Source organism: Ochlerotatus camptorhynchus, unplaced genomic scaffold (assembly GCF_037179485.1).
Source record: "Ochlerotatus camptorhynchus isolate MF236.1 unplaced genomic scaffold, CSIRO-AGI_Acam_v1.1 ptg000324l, whole genome shotgun sequence".
Classification (NCBI taxonomy): domain Eukaryota; kingdom Metazoa; phylum Arthropoda; class Insecta; order Diptera; family Culicidae; genus Ochlerotatus; species Ochlerotatus camptorhynchus.
In genome coordinates, this window is record NW_027040812.1 from 3,461,131 (window position 1) to 3,485,887 (window position 24,757).

General features: G+C 41.4%; 2 protein-coding genes across 3 annotated transcripts in view; both read right to left on the reverse strand.

The window, feature by feature from the left end:
• Positions 1 to 24,757, reverse strand: part of LOC135707992 (protein O-mannosyl-transferase TMTC1-like) — an 860,006-nt gene that overhangs the window by 463,301 nt on the left and 371,948 nt on the right. The window lies entirely within an intron of this gene.
• On the reverse strand, positions 2,099 to 14,262 carry LOC135707972 (uncharacterized). The gene is made up of 3 exons (XM_065229882.1): positions 11,950 to 14,262; positions 10,832 to 11,751; positions 2,099 to 2,102 (listed from the first exon to the last, which is right to left on the reverse strand). The coding sequence occupies exons 1-3, from the start codon at positions 14,260 to 14,262 to the stop codon at positions 2,099 to 2,101; spliced, it is 3,237 nt and encodes a 1,078-aa protein (XP_065085954.1).

A 24,757-nucleotide genomic window follows, 5' to 3' on the forward strand; every position in this document is an offset into this window, starting at 1 on the left:
GAACTGTTGGCTGATATCAAAACTTCCAAAAACATGAAGGCCCTAGTTTTCGACAAGATCCTTTATCTGAAGCTCAAGCACTTGAGTTCCAGATTCTACAACCTCTGGCACTGATTTTCAATCAGTGCCTCCGACTTGGCGACTTCCCCTTGTGCTGGAGGTTAGCTAAAGTCATCCCCATACGTAAACCTGGGAAGGATCCTTCCTCTCCTTCATGTTACCGACCCATCAGCCTTCTCTCAGGGTTATCCAAGCTGTTCGAAAGAGCAGTTTAAACCGGCTTCTAACGGCTGCGGAAGAAAACAACATCTTACTCGAGGAGCAGTTTGGTTTTCGGAAAGATCGATCAACCGTCCACCAACTGACCCGAGTAACAAACATTCTTAGACGGAACAAGGCTGTTTCAAAAACATCTGCTATGGTATTTTTAGACGTTGAAAAAGCGTTTGACAATGTCTGGCATGATGGCCTGGTGTACAAGCTGCATCGATACGGTCTTCCGATCTTCCTCATGAAGATCATACAAAATTATCTATCGGACAGGACGTTCCAGGTCTCTCTGAATGGCATGACATCGGATGCCTTTATCCTTGGGCCCATCCTGTTCAATCTATTCACCTCCGAATTTCCAACTCTCCCTGATGGTGGATCGTTGTCTCTGTTCGCAGACAAGACATCCATCGTCTACAAGGGTAGGGCCATCGGAGCTCTGACTACCAAACTCCAGAGAGGCTTGGATGTCCGGTCTGAGTATTTCAACAGCTGGAAGATCTATATCAACGTGGCGAAGACCCAGGTAGTAATTGTCCATACTCAAAATCTCCCAGACTTGTTCCGTCTGAGAATAACAAAATCTGCCTAAACGGTACAGTGGTGGAGTGGTCCAAAGAGGCAGTCTACCTCGGACTAACACGCGACAGCAAGCTGATTTTCAGGGAGCATATTGACAAAACAAAACCCGTTGTACCCGCTCTAATCAATTGGAGATCCTAAGATTACCCTATCCCTGAAAATCAAGCTTGCTGTCTACAAGCAAATAATCCTTTCCGCCATAGAGTACGGGTTGCCAATCTGGGAGAGTTGTGCACACTCTCATCACCTCAAACTACAAAGGATCCAGAACAAGATCCTGAGGATGATCCTCCACCACGTACTAGAAGTTCTGAGGTCCACCGCCTGGCTGGTCTGCAGACCTTGGCGTTACGGAGAACTGCTACCATCGAAAGGTTCAGGAATTGCTGCATGCGATCCGATCAACAGATCATAAGGGTTCTGGCACGTTAGGTTAGGCAACTAGGTTAAATAGGTAAAATATCAAATTTTCTAATTTAAATCAACAAACATGCTTTCCTTAAAAGCAAAATGTAAACTATTACAATGTAAAACTAAAATCAAACACTAACTTCTTACAGACATAATCAACAAAAATGAAGAGCTTTCGGGCTAAATCAATTGAAATGTACAATAATTGTAAACCACAAGACAATAAGTAAATAAACAAACATTTTAGTAGTAGGGTAAACGCTCCTATAGTTGCGGTACGTTAGAAGTGTTAGGTTCCTATAGTTGTGTATTGTGTATCCATGCACAACTATAGGAACCTAACGCTTCTAACGTACCGCAACTATAGGAGCGTTTCCCCTAGTAGTTTTCCTCCTCAATTGCTTTCGAGCAACGGACGGCCAAACGTCGGTCACGACTTATGAGTGGAACATCCTGCATCGACCGGAGGAAAAGCTTTCCGCAATAGGAAGTATGACTAGGCCGCCGTCATTCGGTCGGCATCGACTTGCATTGGTGTGGCCACCATTTGAAAAACAACCGGCCCTTTTCAGGGCCACTAATTCAAAAACGGAAAGAGTTAAGAACTTAATGATCAACACATTTGTTCCGTCCACTAGCGGTCCTACGTTAAGCTTCCATTCGTACTCCTTTGTTCTTTATCGGAGCGACTTTCAGCGAGTGGCTGGTTCGTCACTTAGGAAAAGTTTAGAAAAATGTAATGATTGCCAACTTGAGAGTTAATAAAACTTACATTGCTGTTTTCAAGTATCATCAAGCATCTTCAACCAATGAAAGTTGTGTGTGGTACACAATCTTACCTGAAATAGAAGAGAAGAGTAAACTTAAGTAATTATTCATGCATTTACGTTTCACGTTAAAACGAAAAATAATGATTTATTTCTGGATCAATGTCCAAATTTAATTTAGAACAGAACTCAACCCTCTGCATTAGGGGCCACATTTTTTTCAAGCCAGTCAGCATTTTTCTACTACTGAGCAGTTCCACACAGATTCGCAAATCGTTTTGGATCGACCTTTTACAATTATGATAAAACTTTGCTCAGTTGTTTGTTATTGCCCAACATGCCATTTTACATATATGGTTCCCTAGTTTTGCACACGACTAACACTTACAAAAGGGCTTATGCAAGAATGATACACATCAATAGAAAAATATATATCTAGTGAACGATGTGTTTGATCGAGATGGTGTCTTAGAAGAAGTTGCGGACAAGTATTGTGCCTTCCAAGAAAAAAAATATACACTGTAAAAAATTTAAAAAAAAATTACAAAAAAAAATCAAAATTATCAAAGAAAAATAATATTACCCAAATTGCATATTTTTTTAAAATTATTTTTAAAAATTTATTTTGTAGTGTAGATAAAGTTATACTTATTGACACTGTGTATTTGCTGAGCAAATCATAAATAAAAAAGTTATGAATTATTGAAAAAATAAGTATTTTCCAAAATACTACCGATAGTTATCGAATATCTTTGAAATAGTGTTAATAATAAAACACATTAAATGTACAATAAAAAAGCTCATATAGCTTAAATTGCCCAAAGTTGTTATTTTCGAGATACTCGTAGGTTAAATTTCACTTATCGCATAATTTGAGCAATTTTCGCTCTTTTGAGATGTTATTCGTGAGTGTTCAATCTTGATAGTATTTTTAACAAAAAGCCCAATTGATTTCCTTAAACTTTGCTGTTCACAGTTTTTCAATCATACGCATGAGTTAAGATAAAATTAATTAGCTAAACTTGCTAGCCGTATATGGGGCCAAACGGAAAAATACACTTTTCCCATACCGTCTCTAACTCATAATTAATTATATCGTATGATTGAAAAACTGTGGACAGCAAAGTTTAAAGAAATTAATTGGGCTTTTTGTTAAAAATACTCTCAAGATTGAACACTCACGAATAACATCTCAAAAGAGCGAAAATTGCTCAAATTATGCGATAAGTGAAATTTAACCTACGAGTATCTCGAAAATAACAACTTTGGGCAATTTAAGCTATATGAGCTTTTTTGTTGTACATTTAATGTGTTTTATTATTAACACTATTTCGAAGATATTCGATAACTATCGGTAGTATTTTGTAAAATACTTATTTTTTCAATAATTCATAACTTTTTTGTGTATGATTTGCCCAACAAATACACAGTGCCAATAGGTATTTCTTTACCTAAGCTACCAAATAAATATAAAACAAAAATATTTAAAAAAGATATGCAATTTGGGTAAACATCTCAAAAAGGCGAAAATTTCTTAAAATATTCGATCAGTGAATTTTAACCTACGAGTATCTCGAAAATAAAACTTTGGGCAATTTATGCATTATGAGCTTTTTTTGTTGTACATTTGATGTGTTTTAATATTAACACTATTTTAAAGATATTCGATAACTGTGGGTGGTATTTTGGAAAATACTTATTTTTTAAATAATTCATAACTTTTTTGTTTATGATTTGCTCAGCAAATGCACACTGTCAGTATGTAGTGCTTTATCTAAACTTCAAAATAAATAGAAAAAAATATTTAAAAAAAAAACATGCAATTTGAGTAATTTTAATTTTTTTTTTTTGATAATTTTGATTTTTGTTTGTAAAAAAAAATATAATATTTTACAGTGTATATTTTTTCTTGAAAGGCACAATACTTGTCCGCAACTTCTTCTAAGACACCATCTCAATCAAACAAATCGTTCGCAAGATATATGTTTTTTTTATTGATGCGTATCATTTTTGCATAAGCCCTTTTCAAGTGTTAGTCGTGTACACAACTAGAGAACCAAATATGTAAAATGGCATGTTGGACAATAACAAACAACTGTGCAAAGTTTCAACATAATCGTAGAAGGTCGATCAAAAAATTTAAAAAAAATCGTCATTTGAAATGGAACTGCTGTCTTGTAAAAATTATCATTATTTTACATGATCCACTTGTAAGTAAAGGTATTACCAAGTATTCAACCTGGAATCAACCCACGATTATAATCCTTCGAACTGGTACCAATAGATTATGCAGATAGGGGAAATGGCTCTAATGGCCTATGGATCTAAGATTGGATTTTATCTTGATGACCGCGTCATTGGGACGGTACTAATGGATATTTTTGGTCGCTATTGAACATTTAGTCGATTGATGAATTTATGCATGCCATTACATCCATTTTCCTACTAGATAAAAATCACGTTTGACAGAATTGAATCTCTTGCCTTTTGTGACTGCACTTTTCGTCATATGGAGTCCTTCCCGAGCAGGACAAAGTAACTAATGAATACCTAATTCTGACCTGATACCACAGTTGGGTTCTTTAAGGGTATTGAGGTAAATGCATATTCGTAATCTGCATTAAAAACCCAAAATTTCATCAATTTCGGACAGTGATGGGCAAAACACCGGTACAGCTCTGGTACGGATTTCTAAATCATAACCAATGTGCTGATCTGTTGTACCGAGTGTTTGGTGCTGCTTTCGGTTCGGTTTGGTAGTTGCAAGCAACACCGCACCGTGTTCACCAGTTCGCTGCACACGGTGCGGTTCTGATTTTGTACCGGTGTTCGTGTTCACAAGGATGATGTTTTGAATTCAAGAACCAGTCCGGTACTATGTATGTTTATATGCGTGGTGCGCATTATTCAGAATTGCCAGTGATGGCAGATAACTAAACAGAATTTGTATATGATGAATACAATAAAACTGTGAATTCAAATGATGTATTACGCAATGTGGCAACTTGGATTGGCGGCTTCCGGTTATAGGAAAACTGGGAAATACCTTCAATATGGGTATTTTTGGAATCAGGATGACGTAAATATACCGGAAATCAATATCTGACGCCATTTTGAAATCCAAGATGGCGGCTTCCGGTTATAGAAAAACTGGGAAATAATGCCAAATATCCTTCAATATGGCTATTTCCGGAATCAGGGTGACGTCTTGAGACCGGATATCAATGTCCTACGCCATCTTAAAATCCAATATGGCGGCTTCCGGTTGTAGAAAAACTGGGAAATAATGCCAAATATCCTTCCATATGGGTATTTTCGGCATCAGGATGACGTATATATCCCAGAAATCAATATCTGGCGCCATTTGCAATCCAAGATGATCAGTGAATCAAACAGTGAAGCTATTATTTTGCTTTAAATCTTGATTTAAAAATCGAGCTGAAAGTGTGAGGGTTCGAAAAAAAATATCGCTGTGCTCACAAAACGAAGCTCTTTCAGATGATATATAAAAACCGATATAATTTTCAAAAATAAAGAACCCAATTTGGTGCTGACCAGCATGGCATAAGAGGTAAAATACCAAAAAAAAGCATGCAAAATACTTTGTACATAACAATGCACAGTGGTCCAGAATGCAGATTTAGGTGGAATGATATGTTGAGCCTGAAATTGAAACTTAAGACTAAAAATCTATTCTACAAAGTTGTTCCTTATAGTTAGGCCCTCATTTTTATGACAATGAGTTCTAGGGTGGTTCCTTTTATCATTAAAATCAAAAATCTATGAAGAGCTTTGAGTGAGTTGGTTTATTTCCTTTAAATTCCGTTAGAATTGCTTATCTTTTGACAGATACGCGTATTTCGTCTACTACTTGCAAACTTTATCAGTGGCAAGTACTCAACACCACTGAAGAATCCACCTTTTATATACGAGTTATATACTAATCAATAGGTGCTTAAAAATCAACAGGTATCCACTGCCATGTCAAAATTTACCTAAACAGGTACCTAAATTCAGTCTCCAACCGGTAGATGCCTGCTACGATGCGTTGTTTTAGGTAGCATGCTAAAGAGTCTCGAGTATCCGCGTTTCCTTGATCTCTATTAAGCAATGTTGATGGATTATGTTTAAATATTTCTAAACTTTCAGCTACGTCTAGTTTCCAAGGCGAAAATACAGTCCGCAGGATATTGATGTTATCCTTAGTCAAATGGTGCCCCTTTGTAACGATATATTCTGCAACCTTGGATTTAAATTAGTAATGAAGTCCTTTATCCATCTCTTTGTTAGCCTTTTTTACCTCTGCGATGTGTTCCTTAAACCTTGTTTCCAAAGTCCTTTTCGTCTGACCAATGTAGATTTTATTGCAATCTGGACAAGAGATTTTGTAGACTCCGGCTTTCCCTAAGACATTTATTGAATCTTTAGTTGATCCTAACAGTGACTTCAGCTGATTTGTCCTACTGCTGAATACTAAATCTAGGCCAAAACTTCTAAACTTTGAAATCAATGGTTTGGTAATATATTTGTCGAAATTCACCGCTACCCGTTTTAAACCCTCAGTTACTGGTGTAAGAGTTAATGAAATACGCCTAAAATGATCCCTTGTTCTTTTATCGATTAAACCAACCCACTCAAAGCTCTTCATAAAGGGATTCCGTTAAGAGTTTCGACAAATTTAAAGGATTCAAAAATCTTTTTTATTTGAAATTTCTCTTGAAAGTCATCTTCTAGAGACTTTTAAAACTCTTTAAGACGAATGTTTTATAGCGATATTTGTTGTCTGTATCTCTTCTAATAAAAAAGATATACTCAAATATAGTAAAAAATATGAACAAATTCAAATTTTATATGAGTTTATAAAATAACATACCTCCAATTTTTTCATGTTACACTGGAACCTCCATTTACGAACCAAAACGGGGGTTCGTAAATCGAATTAGTGCGTAAAAAAAACCTCGTTATTTGGGATTTACTTCGTAAAAAGAAAACTCGTTACTTGGGATTTACTTCGTAAAAAGAGGTTTTTGAAAATATTGTCAAATACCCCACAATATGGGTATTTTTGGAATCAGGGTGACGTGTATGGACCGGAAATCGATGTCTGACGCCATTTTGAAATCCAATATGGTGGCTTCCGGTTACAGAAAAACTTCAAAATTCTGTCATATACCACACAATATGGGTATTTTTGGAATCGGAGTGACGTGTAGGGACCGGAAATCGATGTCGGACGCCATTTTAAAATCCAAGATGGCGGCTTCCGGTTACAGGAAAACATGGAAATTCTGTCAAATACCCCACCATATGGCTATTTTTGGAATCGGAGTGACGTGTAGGGACCGGAAATCGATGTCTGACGCCATTTTTAAATCCAAGATGGTGGCTTCCGGTTACAGGAAAACATGGAAATTCTGTCAAATACCCCACAATATGGGTATTTTCGGAATCGGAGTGACGTGTAGGGACCGGAAAGCGATGTCTGACGCTATTTTTAAATCCAAGATGGCGGCTTCCGGAAACAGAAAAAAATGGAAATTCTGTCAAATACCCCACAATATGAGTATTTTTGGAATCGGAGTGACGTTGAAGGACCGGAAATCGATGTGTGGCACCATTTTTATATCCAGGATGGTGGCTTCCGGTTACAGAAAAACTTCAAAATTCTTTCAAATACCCCACAATATGGGTATTTTTGGAATCGGGGTGACGTGTAGGGACCATAAATCGATGTCTGACGCCATTTTGAAACCCAACATGGCGGCTTCCGGTTACAGGAAAACAGAAAAATACCGTAAAATACACAACAATATGGATATATTTTGAATCTGGTTGACCTGTGAGAACCGAGAATCCATGTCTGACGCCATTTCGAAATCCAAGATGGTGACATCCGGTTACAGAAACACTGGGAAAAACTGTCAAATACCTAACAATATGGGTTGTTTGGAATCGGGGTGACCTATTAGGACTGAAAACTTATGTCTGACGCCATTTTGAAATTCAATATCGCAACTTCCGGTTATATAAAAACATAAAAGTAATATTACATAACCTACAATATGGGTATCTTAAGTATAGGGGTAACGTGGTGGTATTTGCCAATTTTTCTGTAACCGGAAGCTGCCATCTTGGATTTCGACATGACTTCAGATATCGATTTCCGGTTCTTAGACGTCACTCCATTTCCAAAAATACCCATATTGTGGGGTGTATGATAGAATTTCCAAGCTTTTCTGTTACCGGAAGCCGCCATATTGGATTTCACAATGGCGTCAGACATCGATTTCCGGTCCCTAAACGTCACTCCGATTTCAAAAATACTCATATTGTTTGGTGTTTGGCAGAATTTCCATGTTTTTATGTAACCGGAAGTTGCATCTAGGATTTCAAAATGGCGTCAGACATTGATTTACGGTCCCTAAACATCACTCCGATTCCAAAAATACCCATATTATGGGGGTATTTAGCAGAATTTCCAAGTTTTTCTGTAACCGGAAATCGCCATTTTGGATTTCAAAATGGTGTCAGACATTGATTTTCGGTCCCTACACGTCACTCCGATTCCAAAAATCGGCAAATATTGTGGGGTATTTGGCAGAATGTCCAAGTTTTCCTGTAACCGGAAGCCGCCATCTTGGATTTTAAAATGGCGTCAGACATCGATATCCGGTCCCTACACGTCACTCCGATTCCAACAAAACCCATATTGTGAGGTATTTCACAGTATATCCCAGTTTGCCAAAATCACAAAAAAACTCGTGTAGGCGCTTACCAGTGGTTTTCCTACGTTGTGTTTTGGTCTTCCTCTGTGCGGTAGCAGCACAGGTAATGTGGGAGAAGTTTCTCTTTCCTTTCAGGTACAGCAGTCGCACGAGCACAAGAAACCGGGAGATTCCAGCGGGACAGGTACGCGATGAAGGTTCACTTTATACTTTTATACACTTCACTTTATTTCCACTCAACACTTTTATTTAGGATCTTAATTATCACACTACAAAAACGGGACTAACTGATCGATGGCGAGTATGGGAAAGTTAACACCTCAATTCGTTGCCTTCGGGTTTATTCGTGCCTGTGTTGCTAGTTTCATCCGGCGAAATTCTAATTATGTCGACCTAATTGCAGTGAGCATCACAAATGAGGAAAGTTGCATGCAAGTGATACTCAAAACTAGTTCATGTTGATGAGTGTTTCAACATACCCGCCACCTTGAATGATTATGTCGTTCAATAAACGTCAACAGAAAAAGGCTTACGTCAACAGCAATAATCTAACAACTTTACAATTCTAATTGAGCATTACAGGTGAGTATGAGTTATTTTAGATTCAAAGTGTTTTTTTATGTTACTTCATACGCGAAGTTAACGATTTTCAGAGTTGGTTGGAAATGCTAACATGAAGCTTTAGTGTGATGATTTATTAGCTAGAGAAAGATCTTTAGAAGAGGGTAGGTGGATAGTTCCGTTAGAGTACGGCAGTATGAAAATTGAATAGAAGTTGAAAATGAGCGAAGGGCCATTAAAGCGACAGTTTACAAGATAGACGCACATTTTTGCCTAGCCCGTACGATGTTCGCGGGGACTTGAAGTATGTCTCCAAGTCCACAGGCAAAAATGTGCGTCCCTCTTGTTGCTCATAAACTGACTGCGGCTGTGGAATAGTTCTAGCGACGTTTTCATCACTACCTAAAGCCCCACGTTTGCGAGAGCATTTCCAGTCGATGGTGTGGTGGTGCACGCAACAACCACCCTACTGCTTTCTCTCTGAGATGATCACGTTGGTCATGACGAGAGGAGCAACACAATAGTTGGGTAAAGAAGAACTGCATTATAACACACCATCGACTGGAAATGCTCTCGCAAACGTGGGGCTTTAGGTAGTGATGAAAACGTCGCTAGAACTATTCCACAGCCGCAGTCAGTTTATGAGCAACAAGAAGGACCGGACGATGACGTGAGCACCGGAAGCAGTTCCTGACGATGCTTTTGACCAGATTTCTGCCATTGAGAGGCCAGTATTCTTCGCGTATCGTGGACAGCAGAAGACGCCCGCCACCGTGGAGAAGTTGACGGTGGTAATGCTCAGCGATCAGCCTGGAGAACGGATGATTCTTAGGGAGGAGGGCAGGGTGTTTCGATTGGTAAGGAAGCTGCGAAAGATTGAGCCGACCACCAACGCGCATGATTCCCATTGGATCCAAAAATGGGTTTAGGCGTCGAGTGAACGAATGCTTCGGAACTGGATTTCCTCGTTGCAGCTCCCTGATTTCTTCCTTAAACGCATCTTGTTGGGCCAAACCGACAAGGAGTGTATTGGCATTGGCAAGCTCTTGGACGGTAAGTATTTCTGGGCGAATGTGGCTCTCTTGGGGGGATGCAAGTGGCTGGGTTCTGGCTTTAGAACAAGTTCTGCTTGCGAAGCGAAGGCAGTAACCGATTGTGTGTAACAGTCGTGTGTACGATGACCACCGCAGAAACCATGGATTAATGCTGGGTATGGTTTGAACTGATACGACAACGACCTTTTCTTCCTCAGGTGCGGTGACTGCATGCGAAATTGGCCAAGTATGCTGAGGATGCGCCAACCAGGCTGGGCCATGCTTCCAAACTTCGCTGCTGATAAATTCATCGACCGACATCCCACGAGACACTAGATCGGCCGGGTTTTCCGTTCCAGATATGTGATTCCATCTTCCTCCATGGGTATAGTGCTGTACTTCAGACACTCTATTCGCGACAAATGTCTTCCATGTGCTCGGTGGTGCGCGCAGCCAGTACAGACACACCGCTGAGTCGGACCAGAAGTACGATGCCGCAACGTGTACGCCGATAGACTCCTTCACGCGATGATGTAGATGCGCCGCTAATACGCAAGCACATAGTTCTAGCCGGGCGATGGACAGCCGTTTCAAAGGAGCGATCTTGCTTTTCGAAGCTAGTAATCTTATTTTCACTGTTCCCAGGGTGTTTATACAGCGAACGTATACGCATGCTCCATAGGCAGTTGTCGAGGCATCGGCGAAGGTGTGTAGTTCCACGCTGGCGTCTGGTAGGAATGCGTAACGGTCAACTCTGTAGACGGAGATCTTCGGTAGCTCGTTCCGAAACTGTTCCCACTTCACTCGAATGGCATTTGGCACCGGATCATCCCACTCACAGGCAAGCGACCACAACTCCTGCATGAGAATTTTTGCTTTGACGACGACTGGTGCAATTAGACCAAGAGGATCGAACAATCTGGCGATGTCAGATAGGATGGATCGTTTCGTGGGAGGGTCATCGCGTGTCTGCACTTGAGAATCGAAGCGAAGTTGATCCATCTCCGGTTCCCAACGAATGCCCAGTGTCTTGATGGTTTCGTTTGGGCTGAATTGCAGACTTGATTGCGTTCCGATCTGGTTGCTTTCGAGGCCTTGAAGAACTTCTAAACGATTTGAGGTCCACTTCCTCAGTTCGAATCCTCCTTTGTTGAGTAGTTCAGATAGCTCCCCCCGAAGCTGGATAGCTTCCTCGACCGTATTAGCACCTCCGATGAAGTCATCAACATAGAAGTTCTTGCGAAGCGATGGACCACCCAAAGGATACGCATGGCCTTCGTCCATTGCGAGCTGTTGGAGCGTACGGGTTGCCAGAAAGGAGGATGGAGCTAAGCCGTAGGTTACGGTTCGCAATTCGTACGTTTGGACGGGAGTATTCTTGTCAAAACGGAACAGTATGAGCTGTAAAGGACAATCTTGGGGATGCAGTAGCATTTGTCTATACATTTTTGCGATGTCTCCGACGAGTGCAACAGGATAGGTAAAAAATCGCAAAATTATTGAAAGAAGGTCATCTTGGACCACTGGACCCACACATAGGGCTTCGTTCAATGAGAAGCCAGTCGAAGTACGAGCCGAACCGTCAAAAACGACTCTGACCTTGGTGGTCGTGCTTTCTTCTTTTATAACGGGGTGGTGGGGTAGATAGTAAATGTGTGAGCTTGATCCGTCGTCCGTCTCGACCAGTCGCATATGGCCGAGGGAGAGGTACTCTTTCATGAAACTTTGGTACTCTTCTTTCAATTGCGGATCCCGATCCAGTCGTCGCTCGAGCTGCTCATAACGCCGAAGAGCGCTGAACTTGGACTCTCCAAGCATCGCATCGAAGTCAGGCTTCCGTGGCAGGCGGACGATGTAACGACCTGTGTTGTCCCTAGTCGTTGTGGATTTATAGAAGTCCTCGCAATGGCGTTCTTCAATGGAGTAATTGTCGCCGACCGTTAGTTCCTCAGTTTTCCAGAACCGCTCCATATTCTCCTCAAGGGTCATCATTGATACTGCGACAACGCTGGGAGCGGCGCACTGTTGTTGAGCGGGATGAGTCGTGCTAGCAGATCCCGTGACGACCCAGCCGAATACGCTGTCTACCATAATCGGAAGATTGTTGGCCAACTGAAGACGAGCAGTGCTTGGGAAGAAAGAGTGGAAATGCTTGGCACCCAGAACCATATCAATCTGTTGGCTCTTGTTAAACGAGGGGTCGGCCAATTCTAAATTCTGCGGAATCTTCCATTCCTTCACTGCGATGTCCTGTGCCGGGAGATCTGCAGTAACTGTATCCATCAGCAGAAAATCCACGCCGCATTCAAAATTATCGTTTCTCGATTTTATCCGAGCGTAGATAGACTCACGAACCTTTTTCGATAAATTTCCAGCCCCCTGGATGGTAACGTTCACGGGCTCCCTCCTTAGGCGCAGCCTGCGTGCAAAGCGATCAGTTAGGAGGTTCGGCTGACACGCGCTATCGAGTAAGGCACGAGCTAGATGGTCCTGACCGTACGCATCGATGACCTTCACCAGTACCGTCAGAAGAAAGACATCTTCACGAGGCTGTGGAGCAGATGCAGTGACAACGACCCGGGGAACGACTTGAGTGGCTGCAACAGTGGATTGAGGAACCATTTCTGCTGTTGAGCGAGTGCTGGACTGGACAGCTTGAGTATGCGTAGACGTACGAGTTGAGGATGATTCGTTGGTTTGCCTAAAAGTTTCGCTGGAGTGCAGCATGCTATGATGCCGTTTGTTACAGCGCTTGCAGTTGAAATTCGACGGACAGTTGCGAGCAATGTGATCACCTTTTAGACAATTGTGACACAGGTGCTTATTCGAGACGAGCTGCAGTCGTTCGGATACGGAGAAGCGGTTGAATTTCAAACATTTCATCAGTGGATGTTCCTGGTTGCAGGCCGGACACTTATTAGCAGAGCTGGAAGTGGAAGCATATGATGACAGACGTAAGTGAGACTGCCTTTTGGGAGCAGAAGTGGAGCCAGACGGAAAGGACGTTGGCTGGTGATGGTTCACCAGAATGGACTCCAATACTCGCATTCGCCGCTGCAGGAATTCAATTAGACAACCGTAGTCTGGTTGGTTGTTGATCGAAGCGTGATCCTCCCAGGCTTTAAGCGTATCATCAGGAAGTTTCGTGCATAGGAGGTGCTCTAGAATGCTGCTCCAAGATTCAGTCGGCTCTCCTAGCTGGCATAAGATTTTCGTATGTCGCTGGAAGTCGTCGACCAGCGCGTGCAGCGATGCAGCGGTTTCCTTTCGTACGGATGGGATGTCGAACAACGCCTGTAGATGTCGCTTCTTCAGTAGATAATCGTTTGCGTACCTGTCGACGAGAGTTTGCCAAGCCAAGCTGTAATTAACGGAGCTGATCGCGATGGATTCAATCAGCTGCACCGCTTCACCCTTTAGAGCTGCCCTTAAGTAGTGGAATTTTTGGATCTCTGGTACATCGTTGTTAGAGTGGATCAATGCCAAGAACGTATCGTGAAACCCTAGCCACTGCATGTAGTCCCCATCAAACTCAGGTAGCGAAATAGTCGGCAATTTTAGCCCAGAGAGAACGGAAGCATGCGAACCAGATTCAGGGATGCGAGCAGGTTGATTAAGAACAGGTAACTTCGAAATTAAATCGGCTTTTATTGTAAATAGCCGAGGCTCAAAATTGGCACGGACGGCACGATGGAATTGCCTACCTTCTTCCGTCTCCTCTCGATCCTCCAGCTGCCCCTGCACCTCCTCCAGAGCAGCCCACATGCTGTTGAAATACTCGAGTCGAATAGGTACCTGTGGCCGATCACGTTGTTCGTCGTAGGCCTCTATGAAAGCCTCTGCCCGACCCAAAGCGTCCAGCATGGTGGTCCTCCTCGACACCAACGTTGCCAGGTTCTGCGGAAGCGCCATTTTGTTTGCAGGAAACGGCGTACGATTCGCACTGGTGGTAGTTGTGGGATCTGTCGAACAAAAAGACCACGGTAGACCTGGAGGGCCCGAAATATTAACTTGGAATGGTACTCACCGATTCCAAGGCAAGATAATGCCTTGAATTTTAAAGAAACAGCAAGCCGGAACGAGTTTACACACTGCTGGTGTTGGTCGAGCCCGATGTCGATCGAAATCCACCGAAAAGTGGCGTAGCAAGCGTGGTCGTACGATCACTGTTCCATGCAATGAATGCACAGCAGGAACAATGCCGATAGTTTTAACAATGCGTGAATTCTTCTAGAAAGAAGCCGGATGGCCGGAATGCAATGGCGGAATGGCGTGGCTTGGGTAGCAGCTTCTACCCCTTGCTTCAATGGCGATGAACGGGATGGCGTCGTCCAATTGATGTGCTCCAAACGGCTTGGCAGCAATCGAAAATGCCCGTTCGTACATGCAAAAGAAACAGGAATCTAAAGCGTACCTGCGAAACCCCGGAAGAAACAATTGGACTAATCACCTGCTGCCCGATAGATCGAGCCTTGTATGTATTCAATCCGCCGCCAGCAGTATGGCGGGAGCAAAATGGCAGCGCCCAGTAGATCGTCCCACGTGCTTCGACGGATGCTGGATCCGGGACGGTGTCGACGATCCTGGTCACGGCACCAAATTTATGTAGGCGCTTACCAGTGGTTTTCCTACGTTGTGTTTTGGTCTTCCTCTGTGCGGTAGCAGCACAGGTAATGTGGGAGAAGTTTCTCTTTCCTTTCAGGTACAGCAGTCGCACGAGCACAAGAAACCGGGAGATTCCAGCGGGACAGGTACGCGATGAAGGTTCACTTTATACTTTTATACACTTCACTTTATTTCCACTCAACACTTTTATTTAGGATCTTAATTATCACACTACAAAAACGGGACTAACTGATCGATGGCGAGTATGGGAAAGTTAACACCTCAATTCGTTGCCTTCGGGTTTATTCGTGCCTGTGTTGCTAGTTTCATCCGGCGAAATTCTAATTATGTCGACCTAATTGCAGTGAGCATCACAAATGAGGAAAGTTGCATGCAAGTGATACTCAAAACTAGTTCATGTTGATGAGTGTTTCAACAACTCGTTATTTGGAATATACTTCGTAAAAAGAAAATTCGTTATTTGGGATTTACTTCGTAAAAAGAGGGACGTAAATTGAATACTGCGTAAAAAAGGACTTCGTAAACGGAGGTTTCAGTGTATTGAGAATAACATACGCCTTTTAAAATGCCGATTTTTTTTTTTTGCCCCAACCAGAGATATTAACATTTGAAAGTGCATATATTTAGTATAAAAACGTCAATAATCTCGATCGGCGAAAGATATTGACAAACTTTCTGCAGCAAAACTTTGCGCCTTCTTAAGATCTAAAAGTTATTTCAAGACACATTTGCTGAGAAATTCGAAATAAGAAAATTAGAGCAAAACAACTGTTTTTTAGAGCCACCCTAACTAAATTCAAGAAAATAGCTCTAAATCGGCCAATTTAAGAGATACAGAAAAGTTTTTTTCAACAAAGTTGCTTGAAATTAGCTCAGATTTAACTTTGCCCAAAAATGTATACCTTAATTTATTCAAACAAAAAAGTTAGATTTCTTTATTTTAATGATAATAGGAACCACCCTAGAACACATTGTCATAAAAAATGAGAGCCTAACTATAAGGAACAACTTTGTAGAAGAGACTTCTAGTCTAAAGTTTCAATTTCAGGCTCAAAACATATCATTCCACCTAAATCTGTATTCTGGACCATTGTTCAATGGTGGTATTTTTTTTGGTATTGCATTTGCTTCATTTGGTATTGGAATGGTATGATGGGAATTTTTTTTTTGGTTTAATTCTTTTGGTATTTTACCTCTTATGTCAGGCTCATCCATACCAATTTAAGGTATCGAGATATTCGTGCTTATCCCGAGCAGGATCGAATATCTCGATACCTCAAATTGGTATGAATAAGCCTGACATAAGAGGTAAAATACCAAAAAATAATACCGAAAAGTAAATGTCCAGCCGAAGCTAGGACAATAAAACCGAAAAAATGTTCTCACAATACCATTCAAATACCAAATTATGAAATTGCAATACCAAAACAATACCACACAGGTATTCTTTTGGTATCCAAATATCAATTTTTGTTATGTACAAAGTATTTTGCATGCAATTTTTTGGTATTATTCTTTGGTATTTTACCTTTTATGTCATGCTGATCAATACCAAATTTTGGTATCAGATCAAAATTAGGTATTCATTAGTTATTTTCTCCTGCTCGGGTTGTTGTGCCAATTTGGTCGTGGCACATTTCGAGTATAAGAGAGTGATTGCAGTTAGATCAAAAGTACCTGAGAAAAATGCAAGTACTTTCGTGGATTACCCTATGTTGCGATAATGAAGGTATGATCACAGACAAGCAGACATAACATGCTTAAGATGTTCATAGAAATCGCTTTGAACGGTCCATTTAAATGTTTCTTAGTTGATATTACTGCCACTTGTGGCGCACATAATCAATTTCCTTGCGTTTGACGTTTATACACTACAGCCATCTGTTGAGTGTATGGCCCATCACAGTGTATACGACAGATATCGGTAGGGTTTACAATAATAAATGTTCAATGTGTTGTGTCTGTTCGTTTGAGGTAACTTTAGAATAAAATCAAAACATTGAGAAATGTAATGCATCACTTTCCTGAATACTTCACTTTCCAATCGATTAACCATTTTGACGGCCATATGAGTACCCAAGTAACCATTTAGTCGCAATAACGGGTGTTCAATAAAAAATGAGAATGATTTCAGTGCCGTCCAGCGCTCTTGTGAGAGCATCGTGACTCAGTTGCGTCGTACGGCTGACCAGGGCCCCTTTTCCAATATTCATTGACGTTTTTTTTTTTTGAAGAATAAACATTATTTTTTTAATGAAAAATACTCAATTCGTTGAAAAAAAAACTTTTTTATAGCTATATGACTGAAAAAATTAACATTTTTTATTGAACAACCGTTATAGTGTTACTCCTTTCTATACCCTCCTTCAATTCAAACGAATAAAGGAAAGCTCACAGGGTCGTTTCATGTTTACTCTCTCTGACACTGCACCTTCTAGCATAAAGAAGAAACATGAACAACATGAACGCTAAAAGGTTCATTAGGGTTGAATCCAACTAGATACATTAGTTTCACCAAATCTAACCTCGGAAAGATTTCAGAAAGCGAGGGGTGGGAAATTCCAGCATTGGGTGAATTTTCATCGTCGAAACACGAATAACTCAGAAATGTGTGAAATTCTAGAAATATCTACTTCTTAATAAATCAACAAAGCTGTAATGTGTAATTTAGAAATCATGCCTCGATACTTGAACATTTATTTTGATGGTTTACAACATACAAAATCCTACGTGATCACGTGTTTTATCTGTTTCCTTTTTACTATACATGTCAACTAACTTATGTGTTTTGTCTTCGTACTATTCTGTTCTTGCATGCTCATTTGTGTTTTAATAATTGGACCAGCGCGACTTACGGTTTTGGTGGTGGGACTGTGGTGGTAGTGATGATGGTGACTTACGGTGGTGGTACCGACTATCGGTGACGGTGGCTTACGGTTTCGGTGGTGATGGTGATGGTGGCTTTTGGTGATGGTGGCTTACGGTGATGGTGGCTTACGGTGGTTTTAGGCGTTATGATGGCATCCTTGAATGGCGACTAACAATGACCACAGCAATGGTTTCCCTGATCCCTGAGCGTCGATCTGACTACAATGGACTTATTGTCTATTGCATCGCCATTTTGATAACGAACGTGGATCCACAACTTGGACGTCGAGAATTTCCCGCTTCTGCCGTTGTCTCCAAGGGAGTACACGCAGGGTTGATTTCTGGCTCCGGGAATCGTATAGCGTTCACGTGTGTCCAAGTTGGGAGTAGAACTGGAAATAAATGTCCGATTTGTGCACAACGGACGGAAAAAGGCCTAGTCAGGCCTATTAAAACAGGCATTAGTCCCAACCACACACATACACCATAATTTCCGCGTCGAATTGGAAATCTTAACCATACAAAACTTTACCTTTTTCCGATCTTCAACGTGTAAGACCCGCTTAACGGAAAGGGACCACGTTGGCTTTGTTTTACACAGAACCTTAAATAAGGTAACAATAACAATTAGTTTATACACTACTAACAAATAACGCGCACTACTAACTATCTCGAAGTCTTGAGCCAGATAGAAAGAATTGGTTAGACGGCGGTATTTAGAAGGTTCTTGGGGCTTCCTTGAATTGGGAATTCCTTGAATTGAATCATATTCCTTTTTTATGCTGCATTTACAGTGTAAGAATAATGAAAGTCTAATTAGGTCGACTACTGAATGAACACCGTCTACTGACACATAGGTGGCAGCACTACTTTGCATAAGGTAAGCTGTTTTTAAAGGAGGTGGTGCACTTGGCGAAACTAATGCAAATCGATTTAAGAAACCAACGGTTACAATAGCTTGTATTCACTTACTTTGCTTGAGTATGGTTAGTTGGGGAATCTGATGAAACTATCATTTCTTGAAACTAATCCCTTTCGTATTCCATTCATTATGCCAGATGACCATGGCAATACAGTAACAGATGGTGGACATGAGATCGACCACATCAATCAGCGAGGAAGAGTTAACATCGGGTATCAGGTACGGAAATGAGTGCAGATTTATCACCCTTGGAAAACAAGAAACATCCGGATAAGGCGGAATCAAGCTATCACCGTCTATCTCCAAACTAAAGCTGTCTACAATGTTCATAAATGCGGCATTGTAGAGAGAGAGAGTTCTTCCATAATAACACTGCCAGCCAGTGGAGGTTAGAAGGAATACTCATACATATAGAGCACAAGAAGAGTACTCTTTGATTTAAACTCTTTTAGGTGTTATTGTCTCAAAAACTGAAAAGTCACGCAAATAGCAATTTTGGCATTATTTGGTGTGATGCTGAGTACTTGGCACTGATTAATTTTGCAAGTAATAGAGAAAATACACGTATTTTTCTAAATATAAGCAATTATAATGGAATTAACACACTCAAAAATCTCTTCACTAATAAGATATTATACAAAATATAACGATAACTGGCTAATAGTAAAACAAGGCTTTATACCTTAAGCATACCAAAATAAGGTATCATACCTTCGTATATTTTTCCTTGATTTGTTTTCCGTCGATCTTGTTTTCCGTTCTGAGTACCAATGTTACCGACGCCAGGGAGGCAGCTTCCACACCTGGATCCTACCTATCGACCCATCAACTCATGAGACGAGTACCAACGGCTTTACTTCCCTTCCGAAGGAAGGCGTGATGTTATGCCTCAGAACATTCCGGCGGCACCGACTGGGATTGAACCCAGACTTGCGTGGGTGAGATGTAATCACGTTTACCGCTACACCACCGGCGCCGCTTGAGATATTCATATGATATCGGTTAGTTATCAGTTCTAGCTCGGGTAGGCTTTCGTCTAAAACATCCGCCGCAGATAAGAAATGTCACTCCTGTCAAAACTTATTTCGATTTCACTAGGACTTGTAACTAGCATCTTCATTGAATCCCACGTATGCCACTTTCCTGTATAAAGTACTGTAAGCATTCATAAATTAAAAAGCAATTAAGATTAAATTGCTTTAAATAATATATCGAGAACATCTCGTATCTTGCTTTGCTATCAATCCAAACTTGACCCGTTCATACTTTAAACACACGATTCCTTCTACCCCATTCTGACACCGTGACACCGGTATAATTAGTCACTCGTTCGTTTCATTAACGATGCCAACCACATCATAACAAGCAGGAATCAGAAAAGCATTCCATTTCCGGTTGTCACTCACAGAATTTCTAATTAATTTTAACTTTGCAAAGCAAAACTAACCTTCAAAGAAAGTTTCACCACCTCCTCTTTGTAGAGGATGGCTCCCGTACACACGCAAGAATATATCATCCAACTAATTTCAGAAGACGGGTGGAATTCCAACCGTAGAAAGAGGCACTCGCACATCCATACCCACATGCGAACATGCAAATTAGTTATAATCATTAATCCTCTAGACATTCAGAGCCCGATGCTGCTAGGGAACTATTCCGATTAATTTGTTACGCTTCTCACGACCCGCACCTCCATGTGGGAAACTGGAGTCATACAAATATACGAAGCTTATTTCACTTGTGCTTTGATTTTGTTGAGCTCGTTTAAAATGTCTACAATAATCAATTTCCCGATTTTTTATTACTAAGCTGAAGTAGATCGTCATAATTGACAATTCCTTACATCGAATCTCGCTCAACAGTTCTTGCAACTAGCCGAATATATAAATATCTTTCTGCTCTAGCAGCCTGAAATAGCAAGTCATTATGATAAAACTCCATTCTGCAGTCATAATAAAGTTTATATTTCATTTTTCAGCATTGGTGTGCTAGTTAAACACTGGCACTTTTGTTCTCACTCTCTCCTATCACTTCTGTCGTCATCCAACTTTCATAATGATCCCGTCCGACATCGTCGCCGTCGTCGTCGTCCTTTACCCAAATGGTTGGCCCGGCTGGTTGCTGCGCGATCCTGTCCAAATAATATAATTTAATTGGAATTACTGCAAACCCCTGTCAGAGGGGGAGTCACCGACTGCCACACGTCGACGTCGCCAGTGTCCTGCTTTCGTTTTCCAGCTGTGTGCTCAAGTGCCAGTTTCCAAATTTTCGGACGGGGAACCTGCTGGGGAGAGAGCATTTAATTACAATCGCATATGAATATACGACTGCAAAGTGGAAGGCGGCAATGATTTCGATTGCGGCATCCAACAACTGTCATGCTGCGTGGATTCTTTTCCCCGTAGGTAGGTAACGGTAGCCATTCTGTCAGGTTGTATTTAATGTTGACGACGTGGTTGTTCCCTAAACTCGTTACCGGTGAGTTGGGGTTGAATGCTTCTTACTTAAATATAAACAAACGGAAGGGCAATTTTCCCCTGCTGTATGTTTGCAGAGATGACGCTGGTATAATTATGGAAATCGAATGAATGCGCGTACAAGTTGGCAGAAATGTGCTTTTTGCTACGTTATGTGCGTGGTAGCCTAGCGTCACGTGAATGTGTCATGAATAGCTTACTGACTGTCGTCACCTCGGTAAGCAGAGTATCCCGTTGAAGCAGCACGTGCATGAGGAGAGTGGTTCACAATGCGGTGCAAATTATAATAGCCGTTGTTTAGCATTGGGTGGTGATAGTTAGGTTGGTTGGTTTTTTTTTATGTTAATCAGTTTTGAGTTTACTGCAACTAGAGTTTCATTGTGATTGTCGCACAATATGTGAATGGATGAATGCTAATTCTAAGCCTTCAGCCCTTAATTGAGAACTGCTGAAATAATGATCAATGTCTGAACAATCGATTTTTCTTTAAATTAACATTGATTTCTCTTAACGGCGCCGGTGGTGTAGTGGTAAGCGTGATTACCTCTCACCCCAGCAGGCCTGGGTTCAATCCCAGTCGGCGCCGCCGGGATGTTCTGAGGCATAACATCTCTGATCACGCCTTCCTTCGGATGGGAAGTAAAGCCGTTGGTCCCCGGTTCATGAGTTGATGGGTCGATAGGTAGGGTCCAGGTGTGGGAGCTGCCTTCCTGGCACGTCGGTAGCATTGGTGCTCAGCACGGAAAACAAGATCGACGGAAAAAACAAACCAAAGGAAAAAAAAAGGATTGATTTCTCTTAATTCAATTGGTTCAAAGTGCTCCATTTATATATTATATTGATTTATAGTGACTGTAACATGGTCACTACCCACTCGCATAGAAGTATTGAGTGTAGCAGTGCAAATGAAACCACAACTGTCTTGCTCAAGAGATACGATCCAAGTGCAAGATTTATTGTCGAACACTGACCTAGTTTTTACAATCATCTTTGCCTACTACATCTCTCCCTTGTTTTAAATTTAACATTTAAAGGGTGATACGATCAAAATTTGGTCAATATCAACTTGACGTATTTCTTTCAATTTTGCGTTTAAAAAACCTGAACACCCCTCATTTTGAAGGTGTGTGTGTGTAGAATGTTGCTCCTATTTTGATTTTAGAATTCACTCTTCAGTTGTCAAAATGCCGTCCAAGCAAGAAGAGCAGCGTATCAAAATTTTGCTCGCGCATCGCGAAAATCCGAGCTACTCGCACGCAAAGTTGGCAAAATCGCTAAAAGTTGCCAAATCAACCGTTACAAATGTAATTAAAGTGTTTGGGAACGTTTTTCGACAGCAAGGAAGTCTGGATCGGGGGGAAATCGAAAACCGGAAGCCGCTGTGACGACAAAGAGAGTTGCCGGTAGTTTCAAGCGAAACCCTAACCTCTCTCTCCGAGATGCCGCAAATAAGCTGGGTGTATCGTCTACAACCGTGCATCGAGCCAAAAAACGAGCCGGACTATCGACTTACAAGAAGGTAGTGACTCCAAATCGCGATGATAAACAAAATACGACGGCCAAAGCGCGATCCCGGAGGCTGTACACGACGATGCTGACGAAGTTTGACTGCGTGGTAATGGACGACGAAACCTACGTCAAAGCCGACTAAAAGCAGCTTCCGGGACAGGAGTTTTATACGGCAAAAGGAAGGGGAAAGGTAGCAGATGTTTTCAAGCACATGAAACTGTCAAAGTTCGCAAAGAAATATCTGGTTTGGCAAGCCATCTGTACCTGTGGCTTGAAAAGCAGCATTTTCATAGCTTCCGGGACTGTCAACCAAGAAATTTACGTGAAAGAGTGTTTGAATAAACGTCTGCTGCCTTTCCTGAAGAAACACGGTTGTTCCGTACTGTTTTGGCCGGATTTGGCATCTTGCCATTACGGTAAAAAGGCCATGGAGTGGTACGCCGCCAACAACGTGCAGGTGGTTCCCAAGGACAAGAACCCTCCCAACACGCCAGAGCTCCGCCCAATTGAGAAATACTGGGCTATTGTCAAGCGGAACCTAAAGAAGACCAAAAAAAAAACTGCTAAGGGCGAGCAGCAGTTCAAGGCAAACTGGCTTTCTGCTGCGAAGAAGGTGGACAAGGTGGCTGTACAAAATCTGATGGCAGGGGTCAAACGTAAGGCCCGGCGATTCGGATTTGGAAAAGCGGAAGCCTAACTGAATATTTTTCCTGAATTTTATAGTAATTGAACTTGAAAAAGAAATTTAATTTGATTTTTTAAATAAACGATTTCACCGATTTACACGCGTTTTCTCTTGACCAAATTTTGACCGTATCACCCTTTATTAAGTTTTAGTGTTATTTTCAAACAAACTAAGAGATAGTTCTTATACATCAATTTAATCGAAACGAGATCACTTATAAAGAAATAACTCATTGAAATATCCAGGCTTCCATTTTTCACGGCAACTACTTTTCTCCTGCGGGATGGCTGGAAGACCCTCAGTATCATCATGGACAGCCAGCACTTGATGATTGAACTTCTCTTGAGGTTTCAGGCAGCGGATCTTCGATTATGGATTCTTTGATGTGAGGCAATTCCTCAGCAGACAACGCATGCAGAAACTTTACTACCCCAAGTTTTCTGCAGAATTTCCACACAGCAGAGAGCATTTTCCATCTTGAATCACGAAGAAGGTTGTATGGCAGTTGGCATCTCCGGTATCCACAACAAACTCGATGTTTGCTCCGCCTACAGCCCCTACCACGCTTCGCTTTCCACTAAGATGGAACAATTCACGGACCTCAACGTTGTTGGTTACGTCATCCACCTCAAGTACGAATTTCAGCTTTCGGTTGAATTTCTTCCGATCATCTCGGGAATTGAATGCGGTCTTGTTTCTTCGTTCAAATTGGCTATGTTCTCTCCTGGATCCATGGCAGCACCGCGTACGTGTACTTCCCGAAGTTCGTGAATTTGTGACTTCACAGACTCGTAAGTTCGCCCAATTTTAAGTAACTCCTCGACGTGTCAGCTTCGAGGTATTTAGCTCTCAGATTGTCGTCTCCATTCGTAGCGTACACAATCTGGTCCATTTTCATCTGCTCAATTTGTTCACCGAATACACATAGCATCGCCTGAGATCGCAATCGAATTGCAAACTGGTCGAGATTCTCATTCGGATGAAAGTGGCGTTGACGAAACTTGAACCACTTGTATCGCAGTGTCATTCGTGGAGAATAATAATCGTCGAAAACATCCATCGTCGCCCGGTATAGGTTATCGAAAACACACCCCTCAGTGGTACAGATGTTTTGAGCAACCTTTCTAACGTCTGGACGACCGAAACACATGAGCGCTTTATGCAACTCGTCATGGTCATCAACCGCTTTTAAAGCCAGATACGCAACAAACTGATCCTTTTATCCTTCCCAACGAGACGATGTACGACCATTACCAGTTTCAACAAACGGCGTTATGTTGCAGTTTAGCTGAAATTTAATTTCAAATAATCTTATCAAGT